This window comes from Pipistrellus kuhlii, unplaced genomic scaffold (genome assembly GCF_014108245.1).
Source record: "Pipistrellus kuhlii isolate mPipKuh1 unplaced genomic scaffold, mPipKuh1.p scaffold_m20_p_52, whole genome shotgun sequence".
Taxonomy (NCBI): domain Eukaryota; kingdom Metazoa; phylum Chordata; class Mammalia; order Chiroptera; family Vespertilionidae; genus Pipistrellus; species Pipistrellus kuhlii.
In genome coordinates this window covers 1514869-1540266 of record NW_023425554.1, presented here as the reverse complement: position 1 = coordinate 1540266, position 25398 = coordinate 1514869, and the positions used below count along the sequence as shown (strand labels likewise).

General features: G+C 47.1%; 1 protein-coding gene across 18 annotated transcripts in view; it reads left to right on the top strand.

Annotated features, from left to right (window-relative positions):
• The window catches only part of EPS15L1 (epidermal growth factor receptor pathway substrate 15 like 1), a 97828-nt gene that overhangs the window by 39488 nt on the left and 32942 nt on the right, over nucleotides 1–25398 (top strand). For 14 of the 18 annotated variants that reach the window (XR_004984043.2, XM_036415838.2, XM_036415832.2 and 11 more), the window contains 8 exons: nucleotides 3200–3357; nucleotides 5693–5849; nucleotides 6096–6181; nucleotides 9940–10012; nucleotides 16589–16750; nucleotides 17340–17537; nucleotides 19535–19705; nucleotides 24473–24596. Coding sequence is in view for 17 of the 18 variants with exons in the window: in XM_036415838.2 (XP_036271731.1) it covers nucleotides 3200–3357; nucleotides 5693–5849; nucleotides 6096–6181; nucleotides 9940–10012; nucleotides 16589–16750; nucleotides 17340–17537; nucleotides 19535–19705; nucleotides 24473–24596 (1129 nt within the window). In the remaining variant the exon portion in view is untranslated. The remainder of the gene's footprint in view (nucleotides 1–3199; nucleotides 3358–5692; nucleotides 5850–6095; nucleotides 6182–9939; nucleotides 10013–16588; nucleotides 16751–17339; nucleotides 17538–19534; nucleotides 19706–24472; nucleotides 24597–25398) is intronic. The other 4 variants (XM_036415831.2, XM_036415829.2, XM_036415846.2 and 1 more) reach the window with 2 other exon arrangements.

Genomic DNA, 25398 nt, shown 5'->3' with positions numbered 1-25398 from the left:
AGAGAGGGAAGGGGGAGGAGGGAGAGACATTGATTTATTATTCCATTTATTTATTTATGCATTTTTTGGTTGATTCTTGTATGTGCCCTGACTGAGGATCGAACCTGAAACCTTGATGTATCAGGACAATGTTCTAACCAACTGAGATACCTGGCCAGGGCTACCCTATGTTTTTTTAGATTCTCATACCTGGGAATATAGTGAGTTATGTATGGTTTGTTTACACACACACCTTGTAGCTTCATGAGAGCAGACTTAGGTCTTGGTTATAATCTCACTGTTTAGCACAATCTCTGGTACTTTGATGATCAGTGAGTGTATGTTGAATGATGAGGTGAGTGAGAACATCCATCTCATGTTAGAAAGACACCTGTTTTTTGTTCTGGCAAATGCAGCATCTTTATAAAAGAATACCTTTGAGATTGTCTAAAATAGTGGTCAGCAAATTCATTAGTCAACAGAGCCAAATATCAACAGTACAACGATTGAAATTTCTTTTGAGAGCCACATTTTTTAAACTTCTTCTAATGCCACTTCTTCAAAATAGACTTGCCCAGGCCATGGTATTTTGTGGAAGAGCCACACTCAAGAGGCCAAAGAGCCACATGTGGCTCATGAGCTGCAGTTTGCCAACCATGGGTCTAAAATATGTGAGAACTTGAACTTGAGTTACATCTGGAATCATGCTTTGCTTTCTGCCTCATTTGTGGTTTCAAAGGCAAAGCAATGAATGTAACAAGCAGCCAGCCAGCACCACTGTGCAACTTCATAATATGATGAAAATGAGAAGTGCATAATCAGACAGTGATTTCTCTTCCTCATAATATATTTATAAAGTTAAACCTCTGACTCATGAGGCTCATTTTCAAGGAGCTCGTAGAACACAGCTTTGTACCTAGAGTAAAAAAATAAATAAATAAAAAAAAAGAGATTAGAGAGGCCAGTGGCTCGGTCACAAGGCTAATGCAGCTCCTATAAATGCCCTGGCCAGATGGAGGGTATGGCCCACAGCTGTTAACCTTTGGTTGGTCAGATTTACATGGCTGTCTGCTAAGGAGCCCGGTGTCTAGACAACCCAACCAGATATCTTTAGTAACTCTCCAGCCATGCTTGGCATGTTTTGGAGGTCCTGGGTGGTGCCACAGTGACTGTGGGATAGGTTCCTTCCCTAACTGAAAGGCAAATGATAGGTAAACCAATCAACTAAGGAAGGTCTGACAGCCACGAGAAACCAGGACTGGGCCTGGCCTAGAAGTGTCTGGGTGAGTAGGAGTGCATGCTTCTGCAGATGGGGCCAGCTGGACAGTCACTGATAGGATGATGCCTGAGCTAAAATCTGCATGACACGAAGCCATCAGAGGACTGCTCTATGCCAGGGCTCAGGGCTCTGAATTGGAAGCACTTGGTATATTCTAGAAACCGAGCAGACTAGGGCAGGGTGAGCAAGGGGACAGTAGGGTGGGGACAAAGAGGTGGTGAGTCTGGTCACTTAAACCTGCACAAGCTGTTGTTTTCTAAGACAACCCAGCATCTCCTGTAGTCTGCTAAATTCTTGTTAAGAGTTTTTTTTTGTTTTTTTGTTAATTCTCACCAAGAATATTTTTTCTATTTATTTTTAGAAAAAGTGGAAAGGGGTGGGGGGAGAGACATTGAGGTGAGAGGGATACATTGATTGGTTACCTCCTGAACAGGCCTCACTGGTTGGGAGATTGAACCTGCAACCCAGGTCCGTGCCCTTGACTGGGAATTGAACCTGAGACCCTTTGGTGCGTGAGCCGACACTAACTACTGAGAAACACCAGCCAGGGCTTGCCAAGAGTTCTTAAACTAGACTGATTATACCAGTGGCTGTTAGGTTCAGAAGTGGGAGTGGGAGGGTGTGTCCCCTTCAGGAATCAGATATGAGAATGAGCATTTCTGGGGACCCACAGTCACCATGCTCCCTCTCCCCCACTTCTCTCATCTGCAGGTTAGTGATGCCCTGTCTCTGGGACTTCCCCAAGGGCCACCTGTTCCTGTTCATGGCCAGATGTGGGGTGAGGCTCCTTCCAGCCACCAGGGTCTATTCCCATTCACTGGGGGCCTGCGGCTACAGAGCCAGCTTAAACCCAGCTCTAGAGGAAGTCTGCCCTCTATGGATTTATAGCCAAGCAAGCATCAGAATTTTGCTGTTGATATGCCCTGATACCCCAGAAATCAGGCAGCAAGGTTATTCTGTTTGTGCAGCAAACATCAGGACTTTTGTCCCAGACAGAAACCGTTCTCCCCTCAGCTCAGCCTGTCTGACCCGCTGTAACTTTCTCCTTGGGTTTCTTGGCCTCTGAGGTTTAGTTAAGTCACTTAAGACAGCAACCCTCTTCTTCACTAGAGCTCCTGTATGCACATCTCTTCTGACCCCGTCCCTTAGCCGATGAGAAGCAGCCTGCAAAGTCACATCAGGTGGCAAGTAAAATGCAGGAAGTCTCTGTCAGAGCCCTTGCTTTTTGAATTTGGTCCAGAGGTCCTGTTAAATTTTCTGACTTTTTCCCCCCCCCCGTATTAAGTTATTATCCAAAACCCCCAACTGAAACAATCTAGGTGATCGTCAGAGGCCTCCCATCAGGGCTGTGCACATGCCAACACCTCATAGGAACACTCCTTTGTCACATAGAATCAGAGCAGAGACAGAGGATAGAGTATAGAATCCTGGGACTGTGGGCATCGAGACATGCCTGGCAGCTGCAGGGAAGTGTTTGCAGACAGAAGATGACAGACAGGAAGGCTGGCACGAGAGCTGGGCCAGTTCTTAGGAGACAGGCCTTCCATCTCCTGTCTCCTGTAGGTGGTCAGAAGGGTCTTGCCCAACACATTTGAAGCCTCTCCTGGAATATCACTGGCATGTCCTTGGCTTGGGAGTGAAGAGCTGTTGGTGGACAGACCTGCTGGGTCTTTACCTCCCTCTCAGCACAAGGGGAGAGGGGTGTTGTGATGGGGTGCAGAGAGGTACAGGCTGGCCACTGGGCGAGATTGACCGAGTTGGCAATAAACTCTCTTAGTCTCAGTTTCCTCTTTTACAAAACAGGGTTCTGTCTACCCTGTTGGCTCATTGGGTCTTGAGGAGGGTTTTCTGCTAAAATGCATGTGAAAACACTTTAATAGTGTATATTTATAGGTGATGGAAAGCTTGAGGATTAACCATTGTACAAAAACCATCTTTTAGCCAACAGTAAACTGGGTGGTGCCAGTGGCAGACAAGATGCGCTTTGATGAGATCTTCCTGAAGACGGACCTGGACCTGGATGGCTATGTGAGCGGCCTGGAGGTGAAGGAGATCTTCATGCACTCTGGCCTCAACCAGAACCTTCTAGCACACATATGGTAAGGACAGGCAGACGGATATCTGCTCCTTAATATTTGGGCCTCTTTCTGTGGAAGATTATAATGGCTGTGGGCTGCTCAAAGGGGTCCCGTGGAAATGAGGCTGTGCTGTAGGGATAAGGGGACAGGAGGGTGTGGCAGTCAGGGATGATCAGGGTGCCTCCACAGCCCTGCAAAGGCCTCTGTGTCTGTGCCTTACATTATTTTCACCAGGCTGATGGGGGCTGAGCAAGGTATAGGTATAAAGGCCTGTACCCTATATTTTGTGCCTGTCAGTTCACTTTCCTCCCGCAGGTGGGTCTCCTGTCCCGCCCCCTGGAGAGCTCTGGGGTGACCTGTTAGAATGGCTAAGACCAGTTCTTGCTAGTGATTATGCTGATTCTAGCAGGAGGTTCGCCTTCATCACAGTCTTTTGGGATGGAAACATTTGGCACCTGAGGGGGAATGTGCAGTAAGAACTCCAAAGCTCCAGCAGGGCTGACCTGGGCAGTGGAGGTTGTAGCTTCCTGCCATAGAGACGGTGCCCTTTTCAGAACAGTGACTGGGCATACTGCTGGTGAGACTGGGGCTGGGATGAAGAGCAGGCTCACTCCCACTTTCCTTTGGGGCCAGCCAGAGCAGTGTTCACATCACCAGGTGGCTCTTTTTGTACCTGGCCAGTGTTGAAAGTCACTTCTTAGCTTTGTCCTCGGAGCTCAGGGCCTTCGGGAGCATCACTTGGGGTTATAAGGAGAGAATTTTCATGTTATTCTGGAGAAGTGAGTCCTCCAAGTAGAGCAGGAATTCCGTGTGGTAAAGGGAGGCCCCTGCCCAGGAAGTGGGCCATGCCATCCTCAGGAAGACATGACATCCAAAGTTAGTCACAGACCAGCTGAGGGAGGCCCAGTTGCAGTCCCTTCAGATCCAGTTTCCTTTTAGAAACCAATAAACACATCCCCTTTGTCACTTGAAATGGATGTACACTGAAGTCAAAGGCCCGATCATTACTTAAAGGGACAATGCAAGGGAAGAAATTTATAACATATACCCCAACCTGTAAGTGATGTAACAACACATAAATGACACCATTGAATCATCCTTTTGGATTAAAGAAGGAATGCAGAAGATTGCATATAGTGAGTGAAGGGAAAGGCATATTGTGTGAGTTCTAGAATCCCCGCTAGGAAAGTGAAACAACCGTCTAGATTAGGCTGCAGGTGACCAGGGAGGAGACGTAACTAAAAGGAGAGAACAGGGCAAGATGGGTTGCAGAGGGAAAATAGGGACTAGGCCTTTCCCCTAACAGCACCCAGTGCCTGGTCAGTCAGCATAGTGTCAGGACCAGCAAGGATCTGACAGAGAACCCACATGTGGACTTGGAGCCCACGGTCCTTGAGAGATGGGGAGGTGCTGGAGAGAAGGAGAGCCTAAGCTGTGTTGCAGCAGGACTGGCCCTCTCAGTCAGACCGAGAAGTAGTTGCAGTGTGAAATTGTGCCCTCAAACTGACGGAGTGAAGACTTTTTAAAATGAGTCTTGGTTAGCAACAGTCAGCAGTCTCCGTACTCCTATGCTCCCTGTGGCCCTGTTCACGGACGGTGTTTGGGCCTGAGTTTGCTCAACATTTCCAGCTCTCCTTGCTGTGCATTGGAAAACGATTTCATTTCTGTAGTGACTCCATGCAGTGGGAAAGAGGCTACGTGTTGAGGGGGCAGTGATTGAATGAAGGGAAGACCTTTCTGGAAGATGTGGAGGCCGAGTCCTTACCATGAGAGCTTCCCTTCCCATAGGGGCCAGCTCCTGGTCCTGCGCTTATGTGCTGCCTTGCCTACCTGCCAGGACAGCAAAAGGCCATGCAGGCAGTGACACCTCAGCAGGGAGGGACTGTCCTGTGCAGCATAGCCTTACTTGGCTTTTCAGGCCCCACCCCCTTATGATCACAACACAAAATGCTGCTGCCATTGTCTCCATTGAAAACCAGTGTCCCAGGCCGTTAAGGTGAACCAGGGCTGCAGGAATTGGCTAAAGGTCTGAGTACTCACTTGGCCCAGCTTCCATTTCCATAGGAATGACTGCTGTGTACTGGACCATTTATCTACCACTGACATACGATAAATAGTCAGGAGGAAGCTCCCTCCTACCTTGATAAGTGTCTGGGTGGGAAGCTCGAGTGGGAGGCCAGGACTGATCCCCAGAGTAGGATGTGTAGTAGAAAAGGTGTTACACTATGGCCTGTTGTTTTTTATCATCATTATCCAGTTTTTAAAAGCATGGGTCCTGTGACTGGTACTCATTGCTCCAAGTGCATCCTAAATCTGAAGTCTGTGATGTGTAATTAGCGTCCCACATTTCTCCCAGGGCCCTGGCCGATACGAGGCAAACGGGAAAGTTAAGCAAAGACCAATTCGCATTAGCTATGTATTTCATTCAGCAGAAGGTCAGTAAAGGCATCGACCCCCCTCAGGTCCTCTCGCCGGACATGGTCCCACCCTCAGAGAGAGGCACCCCTAACCCGGTGAGTAGCCACTGGCACACCCCTGTTGTATTTTAATCTCTTCCACAGCCCGCCACCAGGTGGCGCTGGCAGCCTATGTGAGTCTTCCCCAGGGGCCTCTGGTGTGTCTGGATGCCCAGATAGTTCTCAGGCCTGGGGGTTGGGGGAGACATAGATGATTTTATCCCTCATTCTAAGACCTACTAGTCCCTGCTGTGTGGTGAATTCAGTGTGGTAATATGTAAGCGTGTCTGAATTTGATTCCAGGACAGCTCAAGCTCTCTTGGGTCCGGGGAATTCACTGGTGTGAAGGAACTCGATGATATCAGTCAAGAGATCGCCCAGCTACAAAGGTATGTGAGAGTGGCTTCTTCCCCTCAGATTCCGAATCTCACACAGACCTACCCCAGAAGTATTGGAGAGAGGTTTCAGAAATTTCTGGAAAATGACCATCACTAGTTTGTTCAGCAGAAGTAAAGGGACACAAATTCTTCTGTGTTTCTGAAGTGACTTAATGAACTTGAGAATATGAGTCTTCAATTGAAGCCAGTGGGCTGTGGGGTCTCAGGCAGGTGGTTATCAGGCAGCACCAGCTCCTCCCTCCACCTTCCCCAAAGGCCTTGTTATCTCTGACACATAAAGTGACTGTGACTCAGGGGGCAAGTTAATGGCTTAGGATTGACAGCTAAACTGTTAGAGGGGCCTTGCATCTGGGTCTCCAGCTCCATTCCTGGGTTTCCCCATGTGTGAATGAAGGCTTTGCACAGGGTGTTGCACTCTCAGAGTCTGGCCTAAGGAAATATGCCCACTTCCTGTAGGTCCCTGGGTTCCTCTGCAGAACTGCATCCTCTTTGTTTTGTTAACCCTCACTGGAGGATATTTTTTTCTACTTAATTTTTAGAGAAGGGGAGGGAGAGACAGAGAGAGATGTGAGAGAGACACATTGATTACCTCCACATGCACCCTGTCCAGGGTTGTGCCTTGAATCTGCAACCCAGGTATGTGCCCTTGACCAGGAATTGAACCTAAGACCCTTCAGTTTGTGGGCTGACACTCTAACCATTGAACAGCACACTAGCCAGGCTGCATCCTCTTTTTAGTTAATTCTGGGAAAGGGGCACTTTCCTTACTTAGGGGCAGAGAGTAGAAGGGCCAGAGCACTTTGCCCTCCATGGGAAGAGAGCACTTACAGGATGGGACAAAAGTAGGTTTACAGTTACGAGTATGCAAAACAGTTTACTCTTGTACAATATTATTACTTACTAGAGGCCCAGTGCATGAAATTTGTGCATTTATGGGGGTCCCTCAGCCTGGCCTTTGCCCTCTCGCAGTATGGGAGCCCTTGGGGGATGTCCAACTGACAGCTTAGGCTTGCTTCCCACTGAGAGTGTGCCTAAGCTGGGGAGCAGGCCTAAGCCATAAGTTGGACACCCTTAGTGCTGCCGTGAAAGCGGGAGAGACTCCCGCCACTGCCATTGCACTTTCCAGCCATGAGCCTGGCTTTTGGCTGAGCGGTGCTCCCCGTGTGATGTGTTAAGGTCATTCAACTGTTCCCCACTCATAGCGAGCAGTTGAATGTCCTTGGCATATCATTAGCATATTATGCTTTGATTTTTGAATGGCTGACCAGATGACTGGACACTTACACATTAGGCTTTTATTACATAGGATTATGTTATTTTCCATAGGGACAACTGTAAGCCTACTTTTGTTACACCCTATATTTACCCAAAATTAAATGGCAGTATTTTGCCAGAGTGGGTTGGATTCCACTCACAGCTGGGAGCCCTCAGCTACAGAGGTTTGTGAGAGTGGCTTCTTTCCCTCTCAAGAGTCCTGAGAAAGCAAAGGCAGGTCAGAATCAGGTGGGACTGGTTGGGTGGGTCCCAAAGCCTCAGCCTGGGCTTCCTGCAGAAGCCAGACTCCCCCTTCATGCTCAGTCCAGAGGATGGCCCCCATTCATCCCCTAGCCCCAGGGGCTGTGTCCTCCAAACCAGAGATCAGTCAACCTCTCAAGGCGGAGAGGGTCTGTGAAGGCTCCAGTGTCCTAGAGCCCCAACAGGTTTTAATCAGAACAGCAGGTGGAGGAGCATAGGGGCCCTATCATGCAAGGGTTGGGGTCATAGGAGGGGCACCAGTGTTCAAGTCAGGCCAGGGGAGCCTCTATAGCTGTGCAGCCTCTGACAGCCAGGAGTGTTTCCTCTGAAGGTGAGAGGCCAGTGTGTAAGAGCATCTATCTGCAGGAGGCTGGGCCCCCTACTGGCAGCTTTGAGAGGGACTCAGCAAGCTGTTGCTGGGGTGTGTGGGGAGGTGGGTTGTGGCAACACCTGCTGCCTCTCCCTTTACAATGTGATCCAGTCATAATGGGTTGGATCTAAAAAGGACATTGTTAGGTAATCTTAGGCTGGTAGAGATGAATATTTAGATGGTTGCAGTTGTTTTGTATCTGGCAGAATGTCCTAAAGAAGGCCGCCTTGTGCAAGTACTGGCAAGGTGCATTGGCTAGTGATGTTCTGCCACCAAGACAGCCCTTTGGGCACAGTAAGAGTGACTTAGTGCATCTAACAAACTGCCATAGACTGTGGGGCTTAAAAAACAGACATTTACTTCTAGAGGTTCCAAGATCAAGGTACCAGCAGGCCTGGTGTCTGGTGTGGTTGCCTCCTGGTTCATAGATGGCTGTCTTCTCTGTGCCCTCGCATGGCAGATGGGATGAAGGAGCTCTCTGGGGTCTTTTTTATAAGGGCCCTAATCCTGTTCCTGAGGGCTCCTCCATCCACTCTCATGACCTAATCACCTCACAAAGGCCCCACCGCCCAATACCATCACTTTGGGGGTTAGGGTTTCAGCATATGAATTTTGCGGGGCACAGATGTTCAGTCCATAAGGAGGAGAATGAGACTGGTTTCCGCCACCGGGGATTGATAGCTGTGTGCAGTTGAGGAGACAGGCAGGGCCCCACTGAGCACCTGGTGTGCATAGTGGCCAACCACAGCCTCCTGCTAGGGGTTAGCTGGGGGCAGCCCAGGGACCTGAGAGCCTCACTACCACTAATTGCTGCCAGCCCTCTAAACCCCACCCTACTTGCATCTTCAAATTTCTCACCATGGCTCCCCCAGCCAAGCTTTGCTTTTCTCTTCATGTTGTCTAGAACGTTTTTCCACCATGTCTGCCATTCACAGACCACTCCCTGAAGAGCACTTTCCTTTCCTTATCCTGTTGTTTTTACTTTGTGGCCCTTAGAGTGCATTGATCTGTGCATTGACTTGTCACCTGTCTTCCCCACTGGACTGCGAGCTTCATGAGGGTAGGGGCCTCTGGTGGTGTGTCCCCAGGTCCTTAGCCCTTGGTGCTTCCAAAGAGTAGATGCTCACTATTCAGTGAGTGAGTGAATACAGGATTTGGAGAAGATTACTTTTTTTCTTGCTGCATAACAAATTGACACAAATATTACAGTTTAAAGTCACACATATTTATTAATACACAGCTCTATGGACCAGAAGTCCCAAGGGCTCCCTGGTCAGGGTCTCAGAGAGCCAAGGTCAAGGGTGCTCGCTTGTTCTCCTTCGCTCCGGAAATACCAGTCTTTAAAGTCCGCCTCACCATGGCAGCACTCTGACCCCCTCTTTGGAAACCCTTTGCTGTTAAGGGCTCTCATGTCCACAGTGCAAGTGAGGCCTCATCGCATCCACAGGCTTCCCCCTGCTTTCAGAGGAGGGGATCACCTAGGGCAAATGGTCCCTGGATCATTCCTAGACTTCCATGGGTTTCCATAGTGATGGAAGGAATTTAGTCTTTTTTTTTTTTAATGTATTTTTATTGATTTGAGAGAAGAAAGGAGAGGGAGAGGGAGATAGAAACATCAGTGATGAGAGAGAACCACCAATTGGCTGCCTCCGGCATGCCCCCCACTGGGGATCAAGTCTGTAACGCAGGCATGTGCCTTTATCAGAATCAAACCCTGGACCCTTCAGTCCTCAGACCAATGCTCTGTCCAGTGAGCCAAACCAGCTAGGACTGGAATTGGGTCTTGCGAACTCAGATGGAGAATCTGCACTGTGGTGACAGTTAACTTACTCTGTGCTTTCATGAAATATCTTTAAACACTCAGGGAGAAATACTCACTGGAACAAGACATTAGAGAAAAGGAAGAGGCCATCAGACAGAAAACGAACGAGGTGCAGGTAAGCATGGTGCTCCTTCTGGTCAGGTTGTCCTGTGTCAAATGCAGGGCAGGGAGTTTCATTGGTGGTGACAGGATGGGGTCAAGGGGAAAGTGACCCTGCACTCACTGGGAATTGGAGCTCTGTAGGCATTTCCAAGTGCATTTTTTTAAGTTCCCTATACTCTTAGGGGCTTTAAAAATTTATTGGGATATGTAATTTGTGTAATGTATAATCACTATTTTGTATTGTTCAGTGGTTCTTAGCATATTATGTTGCTTAATCATCATCTCTAATTCTAGAATGTTTCCATCACCCAAAAAAGTTACCTCATAACCATTAGTAATAACCCTCCACTTCCCCTTCCTTGGAAGGTTCTAATCTGCTTTGTGTGTCTATGGATTTTTAAAATATATTTTTATTTACTTTTTTTAAAATATATTTTTATTGATATTTCACAGAGAGGAAGGGAGAGAGATAGCTAAAAACGTCGATGAGAGAGAAACATCGACCAGCTGCCTCTTGCACACCCCCAACCGGGGATGCGCCCACAACCAATGTACATGCCCACAGACTGACGCTCTACCACTGAGCCAAACCGGCTTCGGCTTTATTTACTTTTATAAGTATATTTTTATTGATTTCAGAGAGGAAGGGAGAGGGAGTGAGAGGTAGAAATATTGATGAGAGAGAATAATTGATTGACTGCCTCCTGCATGCCTCTCACTGGCGATGGAGCCCAAAACACAGGCATGTATCCTGTTCGTGAATCACACTGTGACCTCCTGGTTCATAGGTTGACACTCAACCACTGAGCCACTCCGGCCGGGCTGTCTCTATGATTTATCTGTTCTGGACATTTTATATAAATGGGCTCGTACAACCTGTGGCTTTTGTGTCTGGCTTCTTTCAATCAGCCTGAATTTGTGCGTTTCAGACAATGGCCTCTAACCTGTCTTAGATCATTCTTGCTCAGAGTGTTTCCTAGTGGGTGGTGGTGATGGCAGAGACTGAGGTTGTCTAATTACCTGGGCTCAAACTCGGCACTCCTTAGTAGCTTGATTTTGGACAAGTTACTTAATTAAATGTCTCTGGGCTTTGTGTGACATTGTAATGAGTGTTAGCTTTTCTGGGTTGTGGGGCTGCAGCATGAGGTCTGGCACATGCTCAATACTCACTTGGGGCCAACTCAGCTATTCAGTGGCAGAGGGGAGGTTGCACCAGGAGCAAAGTGGTCAGCACCTGGGAACTACACCCTTGAAGAGACATAGTTCCTGCAGCGTCCCAGGTGTGAATGCATAGAGAAGGCACTGCCACTGGGAGAGGACTTGAGTTGGCCATGGGTCCCTGAGCTGGGACTGGCTCTGCTTGGGGTCTTGAGTGCTTTGAACTCAAAGCTGAGGGAAGGAGGAGCACAGTGGAACAGTTAGGATGCCAGCTCACCACGTCCCACCTTGGTGACCATGGATGGGTGGCTTAGCTTCCCAGCCTTCATCTCTAGCTGACAGTGAGGATCAGTGCATGGGCTGCTCTGCACAGAGCTGAGAGTAGCATTTGGTTCCAGTGTGTGCTACATGAGTGGCTGGTTTGTTCTGGGCCACCTCCTAGGGTGGGGACCTGAGTCTGAGCTAGGGGAAGCCAAGTCAGGCTCATAGTCCTCCTACCTATTCCCTACATTTACCCACAAGGGGCTGGATACACTAGAGGGCCTGATGCATGAAGATTCGTGCAAGAATGGGCCTTCCTTCCCCTGGCTGCTGGCACCGCCTTTGGTCTGGCTGGAGCCACCTTTTTGCTCTGGCCCAGAGCTGCCTCTCCACCTTCCCACGCTGCCCAGAGTGGCTGGGGTGGTGCAGAACCTGCCATATTTGTTGGGTTAATTTGTATACTCCTAATTGGCTGGTGGGCATTGTGAAGGTATGGTCAATTAGCATGTTACTGTTTTATTAGTGTAGATGGGATGGATGGCACTTGATGCTTGTCTACTGGCCCTGTGAGAAATGTCCTGTCATAGCTGTAGTCTGCAGACAGGGTAGGGTGGGTATGCCTACTCAGCTTTAGGACTTTCATTGGTTCACACTGTACTCTGTCCAGACCCTTCTTCACTGGTTTCTCAGTCTCTCTGCATATTGACAGTGAGGACTGAGCCTTAGATGGTCTCCTGGAATGTTCTGGGTCAGAAGGTGGGGACTGGCCTACCTCTGATATTCAGTGCTTTTTTTTTTTTTTTTTTTTTTTTTAATCCTCACCTGAGGATGTTTTCCCCTCATTGATATTTAGAGAGATAGAAGGGTTGGGGTGAGACAGAGAGAAACATCGATGTGAGAGACACACACTGGTTGGTTGTCTCCCACATGTACCTTGACCATGAACGGGGATCAAGCCTGCAACCCAAGATAGATGCCTTTGACCAGAATCGAACCTGCAACCCTTCAGTCCTCTGAGCCAAACCGGCCAGGGTTTATATTCAGTGCTTTTATAAGATTATCTCACAGGTGAAGTGATTTTACATTTTTACATGTTTGTACAACTTCATCCAGTCATTTTATTCTCACCATGCCTTCTGATTTTCATCTTAGATACAAAGCGCTCCACTCCCACCCCCTGCCCTCTACAGGTACCCACATTGCTTCACCTTTTTCCTGTAATTTCTTGGTGTGGTGTGGTGGAGCTAGCCTCCCCTTCCCTCATGTCTTTTTTTTTTTTTTTTCTTTTTCTTTCAATTTTATTGATTTCAGAGAGGAAGGGAGAGGGGGAGAGAGATGGAAACATCAATGATGAGAATCATTGATCGGCTGCCTCCCGCATGCCCCCTGCTGGGGATTGAGTCTGCAACCTGGGCATGTGCCCTCAACAGGAATTGAACCCAGGACCCTTCAGCCCACAAGCCGACGCTCTATCCATTGAGCCAAACCAGCTAGGGCTCCCTCATGTCTTAACCCAGTCTGAGTGGTTCTCCCTTCCCACCCTTTGCCTAAGCCAGCTATGGTTTGCATTCTGATCACCGAGGATCTGAATGCTGTAATGTCATTTTACTACCAAGGAAACCAGTCACCGTTCTCTGGCATCTGCTCCCAGCCAATTCTGAGAAAGCCATTGGTCTTTTCAGAGATTCGATCTAAAGTCCCCTCTGGTCTGTGGCAGGCATGGTGAGACCCCCGGAGCCCCTACTAGGCTCCAACAATGCCCCCTGCCATCTGTACGACACCTGAGTACATGTGCACCTTCATAGACCTCCCCCAGCTGGGAGGAAGCCTGATTCTCGCCAGGCCAGCCCTGTTCTCGGGGGCCTCATTTGTGAGCTGGCAAGAATGATGGTAGCTCCTTGGTCAGGGACAGAACAGTATATTTTTCTTAAAAGTTCTATGAAGGCAGGTTTATTTAATTCCTGTTGCCTTTTCCCAGATGGGTCAGGTCAGGAGATCATGCACCACACCTGCTGGCACAGCTATGGGTCACGGCCTGGTGTGGAGTGGGAGCCTTTTGTTCCACTCAGGTCAGTTTACATTTGGTTTTAAGCAGCAAAAGCTCAGCTCAGCCTCAGCCCCAACAGTCCTGTTCACACCACCCCCTCCTCCATCCTGCCCTGGGCATCTCTCAGCTCCATTTCCTTTGCTACCCACTACTGTACTGGTGAGGGCCTGCACCATCTTTTTGTTTTGTTTTTGTATCAGCAGTTTTACTGAGATATAATTCACCAATTTAAGTTGTATAATTCAATGGTTTTTAGTATATGCACACAGTTCCACAACCATCACCACAATCAATTATAGAACACTAGAGGTCCGGTTGTCCCTCTGCCCAGCCTGCATGCCCTCCAATCTGGGACCCCTCAAGGGATGCCCTACTGTCTGCAGGCCTACACTCTGTCCACTGAGCCAAACAGGCTAGGGCATCTTTTCATTTTCTTGATGGTGTCCTTTGAAGCACAAAAGTTTTAAATTTTGGTGAAACCGAGTTATTTTATTTCTTTTTGTCTTTTTTCTTTTTTTGCCTTTGCTTTTGGTGTTACATCTAAGAACTCACTGCCAAGCCCAAGGTCATTAAGATTTGTCCCATATTTTCTTCTAAGAATTTTACAGTTTTAGCACTTAGACTTACTTTGAGTTAATTTTTATATATGGTGTGAGGTAAGAGTCCAGCTTTACTCTTTTGTATGTAGAGATTCAATTGTCCCAGTGCTCTTAGAAGAATCTATTCTTTCCCCCCACTCAATGGTCTTGGCACTCATCAGAAATTCAATTAGCCATAGATGTGTGGCTTTATTTTAGGACTCTCCGTTCTATCCCATTGATCTCTATATACAATATCTCCCTCTTATGCCAGTACCACACTGCCTTGATGATTGAAGCTTTGTGGTAAGTTTTGAAATAGAAAAGTCTGAGTCTGTCAACTTTGTTTTTCTTTTTCCAGATTTTGTTGGTTAGACCAGCCTGCATGGCTTATGGTTGAATGTCAACCTATGAACCAGAAGGTCATGGTTAATTCCTGTCAGGGTACATGCCCAGGTTGCAGGCTCAATCCCCAGGATGGGGCAGCCAGGCAGCAAATCAGTGATTCTCTCTCATCATTGATCTTTCTATCTCTCTCTCCCTCTCCCTTTTTCTCTGAAACCAATAGAAATATATATGTTAAAAAAAATCGTTTAGTCAGTCTGGATTCCTTGAATTTCCTTATGAATTTTGGAATCTGTTTACAGTTTCTACACAGAAGCCAGTTGGGGTTCTGATAGGGATTTTATTGAGTCTGTGGGTTGTCTGCATTATTTCTGTTCTCTCTTTGTTCAGACACCTCCCCCACTGTGACCTCAGTGCCCTTTCTAAACATGAGCTGATGCATTTTTGTGTCTGCAGTGCTCTTTAATGGCTCCTTATCCATTTCAGAACAAGGCCCAGATTCTTTGACATACCTAGGCTGTCGGCCACCTGCTGTGCCAGGCTGCCACACTTTGTCTCCCTCTCCCCCATCACCTGTCCTCCCCTCAGATGTGGTAAACCTACACCCCAACTCTTCACCACCAATCCTCTTTCAGACATTCTGTGTTATCTCCCAGACTTGTCAGACTTGAGATGTGCTCTTTGAATTAAAGGTCAGGGGCAAGTAGACTGCAGAGTAGAGAACGCAGCTCTCCAAAATACCTCAGAGATGCATTTTGCCTGTTGAAAGAAGAGAGAGTGGAGATGTTCCTGTCCTCAAAGCAGGGAGAGGGAGACCATGCACAGTCTTCGGGTTTGTCCTGAAAAGGCAGCAGCCACCTGCAGTTTTGGCCAGCCCTCGCGGTCAGCCTTACCACTTGTCCTTCCTCACCTCCACTAGAGATCCTCAAATTCACCCCTTTCTTTGAGTCTACAGCTACCTCCTACCTCGGCCACTGTCACCTCTTCCTGGACCCAGCCTGAACCTTCTGCCCACCGTCCTGGCTCCCTCTGTTGGCTCCACAGGCTACATTCTCTTCTGCCATCCTATTTCAGATAGATTTGTTTGGTTGAAAATCAAAGATGAGAAGCCTCCTGTCCTTCCTTTGGTCTCCAGGGATGCAGTGGATTTGCTCCCGGGAGGCCTTCCCTTGTGCATGTTTAAGGAGAGACATCTATGCATATTCTCCCCTTCCTGTTTGCATGAGTGCCAGGGTGCAAAACACATGCGCTCTGTTGCACACCTTGTTCATTTCACATTGTAACTGGGAACTTGAGATCCCTTGAGTGGGCTGTACTGTAAGTCATCAGCCAGCCCTGCCTGGTTGAATTTGCATTGTTGATGATATTGCTGTTAACAGCTCCCTGTTTTGTTATACTTCTAGGATGCTTTTCCTAGAAGTGCAGTGGTCAGGGACAAGGATTCCTACACTGGCCGTCTCTGTAGATATGGCTGACTTGGAGGGGCTTTAGCAATGGAGAATCAGCAGGTCCCATTCCCACGTTTGAACAGTCTCCAGGGACTTCTCACTGCAGAAGTGAGGCAGCCTCTGCCACCCTCATCCTGCTTCCCTTTGCTCCAGCTGGAATGGACATCCCCACACCCCTTGGAGCTCCCTGTGGCCCTTTCCACCAGACCTCTCTATTGGGTCTTTGAATTTACTTGAGACTGGTGAACATGGGGCATGTCTGAAACAACATGGTCACATTCCTGCCTGTTTTTCTGGCTGCCACCTGCTTGTTCTTCGGGTCCATCCTAAGTGGTACTTCCACTGAGGTCTTCTCCACCCATGTCACATCAGTCTGGTCTCCCCTTACCCCTCGTGACTCCACCAGCACCAGTGGAGTACCTTTTATCCCAGTTCATTTATGTTTAGATGTCTCCTCTCTCCTGCCCATCCCCAGCCATAGATCACTGGAGAACTCTTTTTGTCAGGGACCCAGCCCCTCTCCCAAGGCCTGGCCTCTCTCAGGCCATTGGTAAATATTTGCTACAGGGACTTAATGAGAGATTGAGCCAAGGCACCCAGCTGAGAAGCACACATTCACAGTGGGCGTGTGTAGGGTCCCACCCCGAGCACAGATGTCCAGGGCCTCTAGCTCAGGCTGTGACCTGTTATATCAGCATATCAGCATGGCTCGTTTTCACCAGTCTCAAGTAATTCACACAACCCTTCCCTAGGAATTACAAAATGACTTAGACCGGGAAACAAGCAGTTTACAAGAGCTGGAAGCTCAGAAACAGGATGCCCAGGACCGGCTGGATGAAATGGATCAGCAGAAGGCCAAACTCCGAGACATGCTGAGCGACGTCAGGCAGAAGTGCCAGGATGAGACTCAGATGGTGAGTCCTGCTTGAGTCCAGAAGGGGAGGGAGCTTCCCAAGGGCTTCTCCAACCTTGAAACACAATGTGGAGCATCCTGCTGGTTTGATAGAGTAGTTGGACATATCATTTGGAGAAATGTTCACACATTTGGAACTTGACCTCAGTCTCACCTGCCCAAGTTTGTAGGAGTGATCAGCCTTGATCCCCAGGAACCCATGTGTGTAGCCAACCTACCCTGGCCCATGCCTGACAGCACGGGAGTCCAGCACAACCTCTCTCCTTCCTCTGCTATCTTCACTGCTTGTCATAAACCAGGGAGGCCCTAGCCTCAGCAGCTTATAAAACCCTCTTAGGCCTTGTATGGGGACATTCAACCACTAGGACAGATTGCCTGTGTTTGTTCAAGCTTGAGCTTGAGTTCCTCTTTATCCCAATGTGACTTTCTGTTAGTCACATGGTTGAGCATGTCTGCCTTGTTTCTGTCTTTATTTTGGGTGTAGAGAGAGGGCCTGTGAGGAAGTCAGGCGTCCTGCCTCCCTGGCTTAGCTTGTTCAAGAACCATGAACTAAGAATTCTCCCTGGGAGCCATATTTCATCTTATTTCAGATTTCCTCATTGAAGACCCAGATCCAGTCACAGGAATCTGACCTGAAGTCCCAGGAGGATGACTTGAACCGGGCCAAATCGGAACTGAACCGGCTGCAGCAGGAAGAGACCCAGCTGGAGCAGAGCATCCAGGCTGGAAAGGTTCAACTGGAAACTATTATCAAGTCTCTGAAGTCCACACAAGATGAAATCAACCAGGTATCTCACTGGGAGCAAGCCCTACCAAGGCCTAGGATTTTCTGCCAAGCAGAGCAGCTGCCATGAGCTGTTTGACTGGCGGGGCCAAGTGTCTGCCTGAGGCCTCTTGTTCCCTTTGCTCTCACTCGCTTCACTTGCATCCTGCTGCCTGGAGGTTAATTGCTGAGAACTCCTCGTGTGTGTTCTAGCATCATGTTGACTTTGGTCTCTTTTCCCTTCCCTGCCTGAATGCATCTCATTTTCAGGGAGTGGGCAGGGGCAGAATGAAGGGCATTAAATTAATGGCTCACTGGGAGAGAGCATTGGGTTCAGGAATTGATCTCATCAGCCTGGTTCTCCCATAAGCATGAGTATGGGAAACATGTCCCAGTGCCTCTCTGTCCCCATGTGATTTGAAGACTGTTACATTGAGGAGGTCCCAACCTATAATGAGCAGTGTTGAATGCAGGGCCCTCTTCAGTTCTTAAAGCTTCCTGGGCAGCCCATCCCTATCCTGCTCTGGTGTGAAGGCCATGTGGCCTACAGCACAGCGTACCAGCACAGGAAGAGCTCTTTTGCTGCCCACTAATGTGACAGCCATAGGACTCCCTGCTTGGCCCTTGGGTCTCCCTCTTACAAAATGGGAATTATATGTGCCCTTGGCAGTATTGAAATGGCTATTTGTGCTTCCAGCCTTCCTTCCTTTTGTTAATTCTCACCGGAGGACATTTTTTTCCATTGCTTCTTCAAAGAGAAAGGGAGGGAGGGAGGGAGAGGGGGAAAGAGGGAGAGAGAAACATCGATGTGAGAGAGACATGGATTGGTTGTCTCCTGCATGTGCCCTGACCAGGGGTGGTGAGTGAATCCACAACCCAGGTACATGCTCTTGACCAGGAATTGAACCCGAGAACCTTTGGTGTGCAGGCTGACACTCTAATCACAGAGCAACATCAGCCAGGGCTGTGCTTCCTTTCTTAACTAAATAGAGCTTTTGTTCTCTTTCACAGTTTACAGACAAAAATTGATCACAAACATGTAGTAGGGGCGATTTAATACCTAAATTGTGCTTTGTTAACATCTGTAGTAATATATTAGTAAATATTTTTAGAATTTGTAAAATCTTCATAGGATCCAGGATGTAAGAGTATGTTATTAGCTGAAACTGGTTTGGCTCAGTGGATAGAGCATCGGCCTATGGACTGAAAGGTTCTGGGTTCAGTTCTGGTCAAGGGCATGTATCTTGGTTGCGGGCACATCCCCAGTAGGGGTGTGCAGGAGGCAGCTGATCGATGATTCTCTCTCATCGATGTTTCTAGCTCTCTGTCCCTCTCTCTTCCTGTCTGTAAAAAGTCAATTAAAAAAAAAAAAAAAAAAATATATATATATATATATATATATTTTATAAGAGTTGACTTTTAAAACAAGTGAGAGCATTAATTTAAAACAAGATTATGTTAATGATAATGATAACACCCGCCCTGCCAGACTTATGACTTCCAATGGTTCACTTTGGAGAAGAGGAAACAGAGAGGTTTTGGTGTAGAGAGAGGGCCCCAGCTTGAGGTCATGCCGTGTGTACGAGGCATTTAAAGTATTGATAAATGCCTGGGTCTGTCTGACCTCATAGATTGTCTTCCTTTTCTGGGCCTCACACGTCTTCTCCAGGACAAGGAGAAACAAGTGGGTAATAAAAACCCTATAAAAGATAGTATTACTTTGAACAGATTGTGAATCTGGGTTTTGTCTCATTTCAGTTTGTTTAGAATTGACAAATGTTTCTTTGAACTCATGCCTCTTTCAGGGGCTGGGGATACAGAGAGGTTTTCTGGGGCCATGAGAAGGGCCTTGTCTTGGTTTATGAGGGTTCTCACTTGTAAATATGGTGACAGGGGTCACCTACTCCTTAGATGGGTAATTTAGTTACCCACACGAATTGCTCAGGATTGTATGAAAACATGTCTCGCTTGAGAATTTTCCCCTAAACGCCACTTGACGCAAGTGATGTCTTTGTTGTGCAGGCAAGAAGCAAGCTTGCCCAGCTGCATGAAAGCCAGCAGGAAGCCCACAGGAGCCTGGAGCAGTACGACGAGGCACTCGATGGGGCCCACGGCGCCAGCCTGACCAAATTAGCTGACCTGAGCGAGGGAGTTTCCCTGACAGAGAGGGGCGGTTTTGGAGCCATGGTAAAGGTGGAATAAATGTGTTCTGGTCCTGGGATCAGGTCCCACACTGGGATCCGAGAACGCCCCTCCCACTCGGTCCAGCACATGCCAGCTTTGTTCTATCCAAGTGCAGGGTGTTTCTCATTTTCACTGCTGCTTTGAGAGTCCCCACCAGCCCCGCAGCCCAGTGTATGTGGCTGTGCTCCATCCAGGGCAAAGCAATGGGTTAGGCTTGACTCCCTTGTAAAAGCACTTTTTTAAAGACTTCCATCTCCATGGGCCAATCACCCAAATATGGAAGGCTTGCCAAACTTAACCAAACTTGGATCAGTCTCCTAAATTGTGAAACCCACATCCTGCTAGTGGAGGGACTGAGGGAATGTGTTTGTTCCCACAAGGAACACCATGAAAACCAAATGTATTGATAAAGATAAAGAAAATAGCCCTCTTGGGACATTACTGTCTCACCTATGAATTGGCCTCTGTTCTGAAACATCAGTGACATTTGAAACTTTGGCACATGAGTCCAAACCTCATGAACCTGGGGGCCCTGATCAAGGCCCAGGGGTCCATTGGCCTCTTAGGTTGCTGTGGTCTCTCAGGCTTCTGGCATCCAGCAGGTGCTACTTTTTCCTTTGTCACGTCTTCCTGTTCCCCCAATCTGCCTTTGTAGCCCTGAGCCCTGGTGTGTGTGGTTTCCAGTTTAGTCTGGCTGAGGAGAGTGTCTCTGTGCTCTTGAGGGTTCCAGTGGGACGTGGTTGGTCTTGATGGGTTTGTTATGCTTTGCTCCCAAAGTCTTTAGCAGCTCACCTTGTGCTTCATCTCTCTCTTCCAGGGCTCCCTTTCCAAGCCCTCCTTCTGTCCCCAGCCTTGTTTGCTTCCTGGATTCCTTTCTTCCTTGTAATTGGACAGTCTTTCTCGATTTCAAGACTCGGTTCTTTATGTTTATTCCTTGACATGTTTCTTTTCTCAGTAGCCAAGTTCTCAGTCCCAGGAATTTATGAGGAAGCTGAGCTTCCTCCCCACATTGCTTAGAATATGCTAGTGTGTTCTCATCTCTTTTCTCTGGCCATCACTGCCTCCCTCAGCCATTCAGATTCCTCACTCTTGTGGAATTGTAAATGGGTGACATATCTGCTCTGGGGCCCATCGTCAGCTTGAATGTAGACGATGAACATTCATTCTTCATGTACTGCGTGGGACAGAATTTCCTGCTTGGTGTCTGGCTCTCTTGGTGTGCATTTCAGCCTCACAGCCCTGCTCCGACTTTCCCCCTTCTTGTCACTAGTCCCCTTCATGGCTTTTGGCTTGTCTGTTTCTGTGCTAGTTCAGGGAACACCTTGCTCTTAAACTGTTTGGCAGGGTTTGATAAAATTGGTTTCCTTGGATAAAAGTTGGCAGTGAAGTGGCAATTTGCAAGTGGCCAGTGATTCCTCCTTCCCCATTCACCAGAGATTTTTTTTTTAACCTTTCTTTATTTTTGTTCTTCTAAGTGGAGCAGCGTTTACCTGAGAGTCAATTCATCTTGGAATGTTGATGTCAGTTATGTTATGTAGGAACTTGCAACTGATACCTGAAAGAAAAACTATTTATCTTGTACAAATACAGTTTTTAAAGCATTTTTTTGGGTTTGTTTCCATTTCTTAATAATCACTTTGAAGAGGGCTTTTTACTTACTCCTGAACATTTCAAGACTGCTACAAAGAAGAGGGAGCTCTTAGTTCTCTTCGAGGGGTGAAAGTAAGGGGTTTAGTCCCAAGATTAGCATAACCACAGAGCTGCATCTAGAAGGTTCTAAGCCTAGGCATTTCTACTAGAATTACTAAGTTTAGTGTTAAGCTCACACTGTGTTACTTTGTCCAAGAGGCACAGGGTTCTTAAAGTCATGGTTATGTCTTTTCTCTCATTGGATGATGAGTATGTTGACCTCTTGTCCTTGAAGTCAATATCCAACCAATAACTTGAAATCGGCCATTATGTATTTACACCACAGAATTGGCAGAAGCTGCCCATCAGGACTTTTTTCCAGAAAGCTGGTTCACCGGTACACCACTGCCCAGTCCCATTTAAAGGGAAGGAATGTCACAGGAGCCTTTTTGATGCCCTTTCACAGCTGTCATTTCTATTTCCTATGAAATATAAAACTTTCCTAAGAACTTAATTGTTTGAAGGTATTGTAACCTTTGCCAAGGGACGTATCACTCACACCATGCTGGTCTGCTGCACTTGCGTTTCCCAAGTTGGCAGATGGCTCATTTCTCATGGATGAGACAGATTATGGTGTCTCTGTACCAGGGAAATCTAGTTTTCTGCTCTGAATCTGTGAAATGGAACCCAAACCCCCAGTAGTTATCCTAACCACATGAATCTTGCTAGGGTCTTCTGAGGCTTTTCCTCTGAAGGGGAGGGAGCAATGGCTGCCTCAGGGAGATAATTGCCCCTGAGAGAGAAAGGGTGGAGACCTGACTTTCACTTTAGGGTGCTCTCATGGCTGGAGCTCCCAGAATCAGTCTTTTCTCTGACACTGTCCACTGGTATTTGGCAGTCTTCTAAATGATGATGAAAAACGTTTTAAAAAATCCAATCAACTTGTAAATTGGTGCCAATTAAAAATGAAGGAAACTTCTGTTTCAAGACCAAATGGTTATTCTTAACTGCTGGCTTCATGTGTGTTGTGACCCCTCTTTGATCCTTCTGGGGTAGGTACCTTGCCCCACGGTACAATTCGAAAGGGTTATTTCCCCCTGGCCTCCTGGCTTCCTTAGATTAGGACTCCATCCTATTTTCTGTGTCTGAGAGCCCCATTTGGTGCTCCTTGGATACCCATCTTGTGGTCATTAGCACCACAGTGTCCCTACAGAACCGTGCTCTGCCACCAGACGCGGTGCTTGCAGACCTCTGTACTTACTTGCCTAAGAACCTGCTGTGGTTTCCCCACCTTGGGAAGGTTTCCCCACCTGGCTGGAGGCTCCAGATAATCTCTCCCAGGTAAGAACAATTGCTTCATATTCATCAGAGGCCAGGGGTGTTGGGTTCCTTTTTTCCAAAGCCCATGGCTTCTGTTAGCCCGGTGCCCTGAGACCCGTCCTGCCCCCACAGGTGGACTGGCTCGTGTGGTAGAAGCCCTGTCAGGAATCTTCCTTTGGCACCTTTGATGTCATTTCCCGGTAACCACTGTTGTGTTTTGAATAAAGCTCCAGCTCTTTCATTTGGTTTTGGTCAGTTGGAAGAATGGATTCATGTGCCAGCCCCATAGATGCTGGCACATTTCACCAGAGTCAGGGAGGACATTGTGCTTTAAATATCACAGTGAAACTTACATGTTTTCACTGAGGATGTGTCTTTATTAACCAAAACACTCAGTGTTTTTAAGCTAAATGCATTGTTCCCTTGTATACTGCAAACTCCACCTCCCCCCTTTGTAGGCCATTTCCACTATAAAAATGTACTCTTCAAAAGCAAATCCTTTTTTCCTTCTGATTTAAATACACTTGTTTATTTCTAGAAATAAGCACTTAAAAAAAATGCAAAGTGGTGTATATGCTCTAGTAGTTCCAACTGCATAAGCACTCACTTCCTCCCAGCATGCAAATAGCCAGCATGTATGTTTCTTGGTGTGGAAACAGCCTGTTTTAAAATGCCCACATGCTCTGAAACAAAGGTAACGGAGGGAGATCACACCTTTGAGGAGTCCTGTGCTGCAGTTGGTGGCTTGTTATATTTTCTTTTCTGAGATTTCAAAAAATGTGACTTTTTTCTATCTCAATATTTTAAAAAATTCTAATTGTGGTAAAATACGCATAACAAAATTTACCATCTTAACCATTTTTCAGTGGGCAGTTCAGTGCCATTAGGTACATTCACATTGTTGTGTAGCCAATTCCTGCTGTCCATCTGTAGAACTTTTTCATTTTCCCAAACTCAATCTCTTCCCCATTAAACACTAACTTCCCATTCCTCCACTCCTAGCCCCTGGCGCCCACCATTCTACTTCCTGTCTCCATGAATCTGACTACTATAAGGACTGCCTATAAGTGGAATAATGTATATATGATTCCTTTTGTGACTGGCTTATTTCACTTAGCATAATATGCTCTAGTTCATCCATATTGTGGCATGTGTCAGAATTTCTTTCCTTTTTAAAGTTGAATAATATGCTATTGCATGTATGTATACCACATTTTGTTTACTCATTCATCTACCAGTGGATGCTTGGGTTGCTTCCACTCAGTGATTTTTAAATAAGCTTATTTTAGAAGAGTGTTAGGCGTACAGAACAATTGTCAAGGTGGTACAGAGTGTTCCCATGCACCCCACATCCATGTTCCCCTATTAAAATCTTTATATGGCACATTTGTCACAACTAATGAGTCACTGCCGCCACAGTGTTATTTATTTTTATTTTTATTTTTAAAAATATATTTTATTGATTTTCCACAGAGGAAGGGAGAGGAATAGAGAGCTAGAAACGTCGATGAGAGAGAAACATCAACCAGCTGCCTCCTGCACACCCCTTACTGGGGATGTGTCCACAACCAATGAACATGCCCTTGACTGGAATCGAACCTGGGACCCTTCATTTCGCAGACCGATGCTCTATCCACTGAGCTAAACCGGTTTCGGCCGCCACAGTGTTATTAACTGAAGTCCATCTTCAATGATTTTTTTTTTAAAGTTATTCTCTTTATAGTCATAGCACTAAATGGAAAAATTATGAGTTAGGTATGGAATTCTGTACTTTGCTTTAAGTCTGAAATAATAAAGTCGCTGTCCTGTCTCTTCACAAAATTTTAGGATGATCCTTTCAAAAATAAAGCCTTGTTATTTAGCAACAATGCCCAAGAATTGCATCCGGATCCTTTCCAGGCAGAAGACCCCTTCAAATCTGATCCGTTTAAAGGAGCCGATCCCTTCAAAGGTATTTCATTTGGCTCCCACTTTCTCACTGAAAGACGGTTTAGTTTGTGCCATTGAGGGTAGTTTAGTGACCAGAATAGGTGGGGGATGTCACCCTCTGGAATGGAGGAGGAAAGGAATCCTTTGAGCCTCACGGGCCTTTTGAGTTTTCTTTTAAAAAATATATTTTATTGAATTTTTTTTATAGAGAGGAAGAGAGAGGAATAGAGAGTTAGAAACATCGATGAGAGAGAATCATCGATCAGCTGCCTCTTGTACACCCCCTACCGGGGATATGCCCCCAACCAAGGTACGTGCCCTTGACCGGAATCGAACCTGGGACCTTCCAGTCCGCAGGCTGACGGACGCTCTATCCACTCAGCCAAACTGGTTTCGGCCCTTTTGAGTTTTCCCTGTACCCAGTTAACTGAGGAGCTGAGGCCTTGGGGTGTGGTGGGAAGAGCTCATGGCTGGCTCGGCCCCTAGACACTTCGCTCTTCAGTTTCCATCCACCAGTGGGTGGCACATACTTTCTCACTGCACTGAAAGGATTGATAAGATAATCAGATACAGTAATGATTATGAAACTACCCATTACTGAAACTACCTAGCAAATGACAATCCCCACGTAAATCTAAGGACTCAACTGGTGGGTTTACTCAGAGCTACACGTGAGTCAAAAATAACTAAGAATTTCTAGAAACAACATTTCCTATATTTCTCCATTTTTCCTCCCCCCAGAGCAAAACAGTATTTCCAGGAAGACTATCTACATTTCTGAGAAAGATACCGAGGCAGGGAGTGGCAGTGGGACTCTTTCCAGG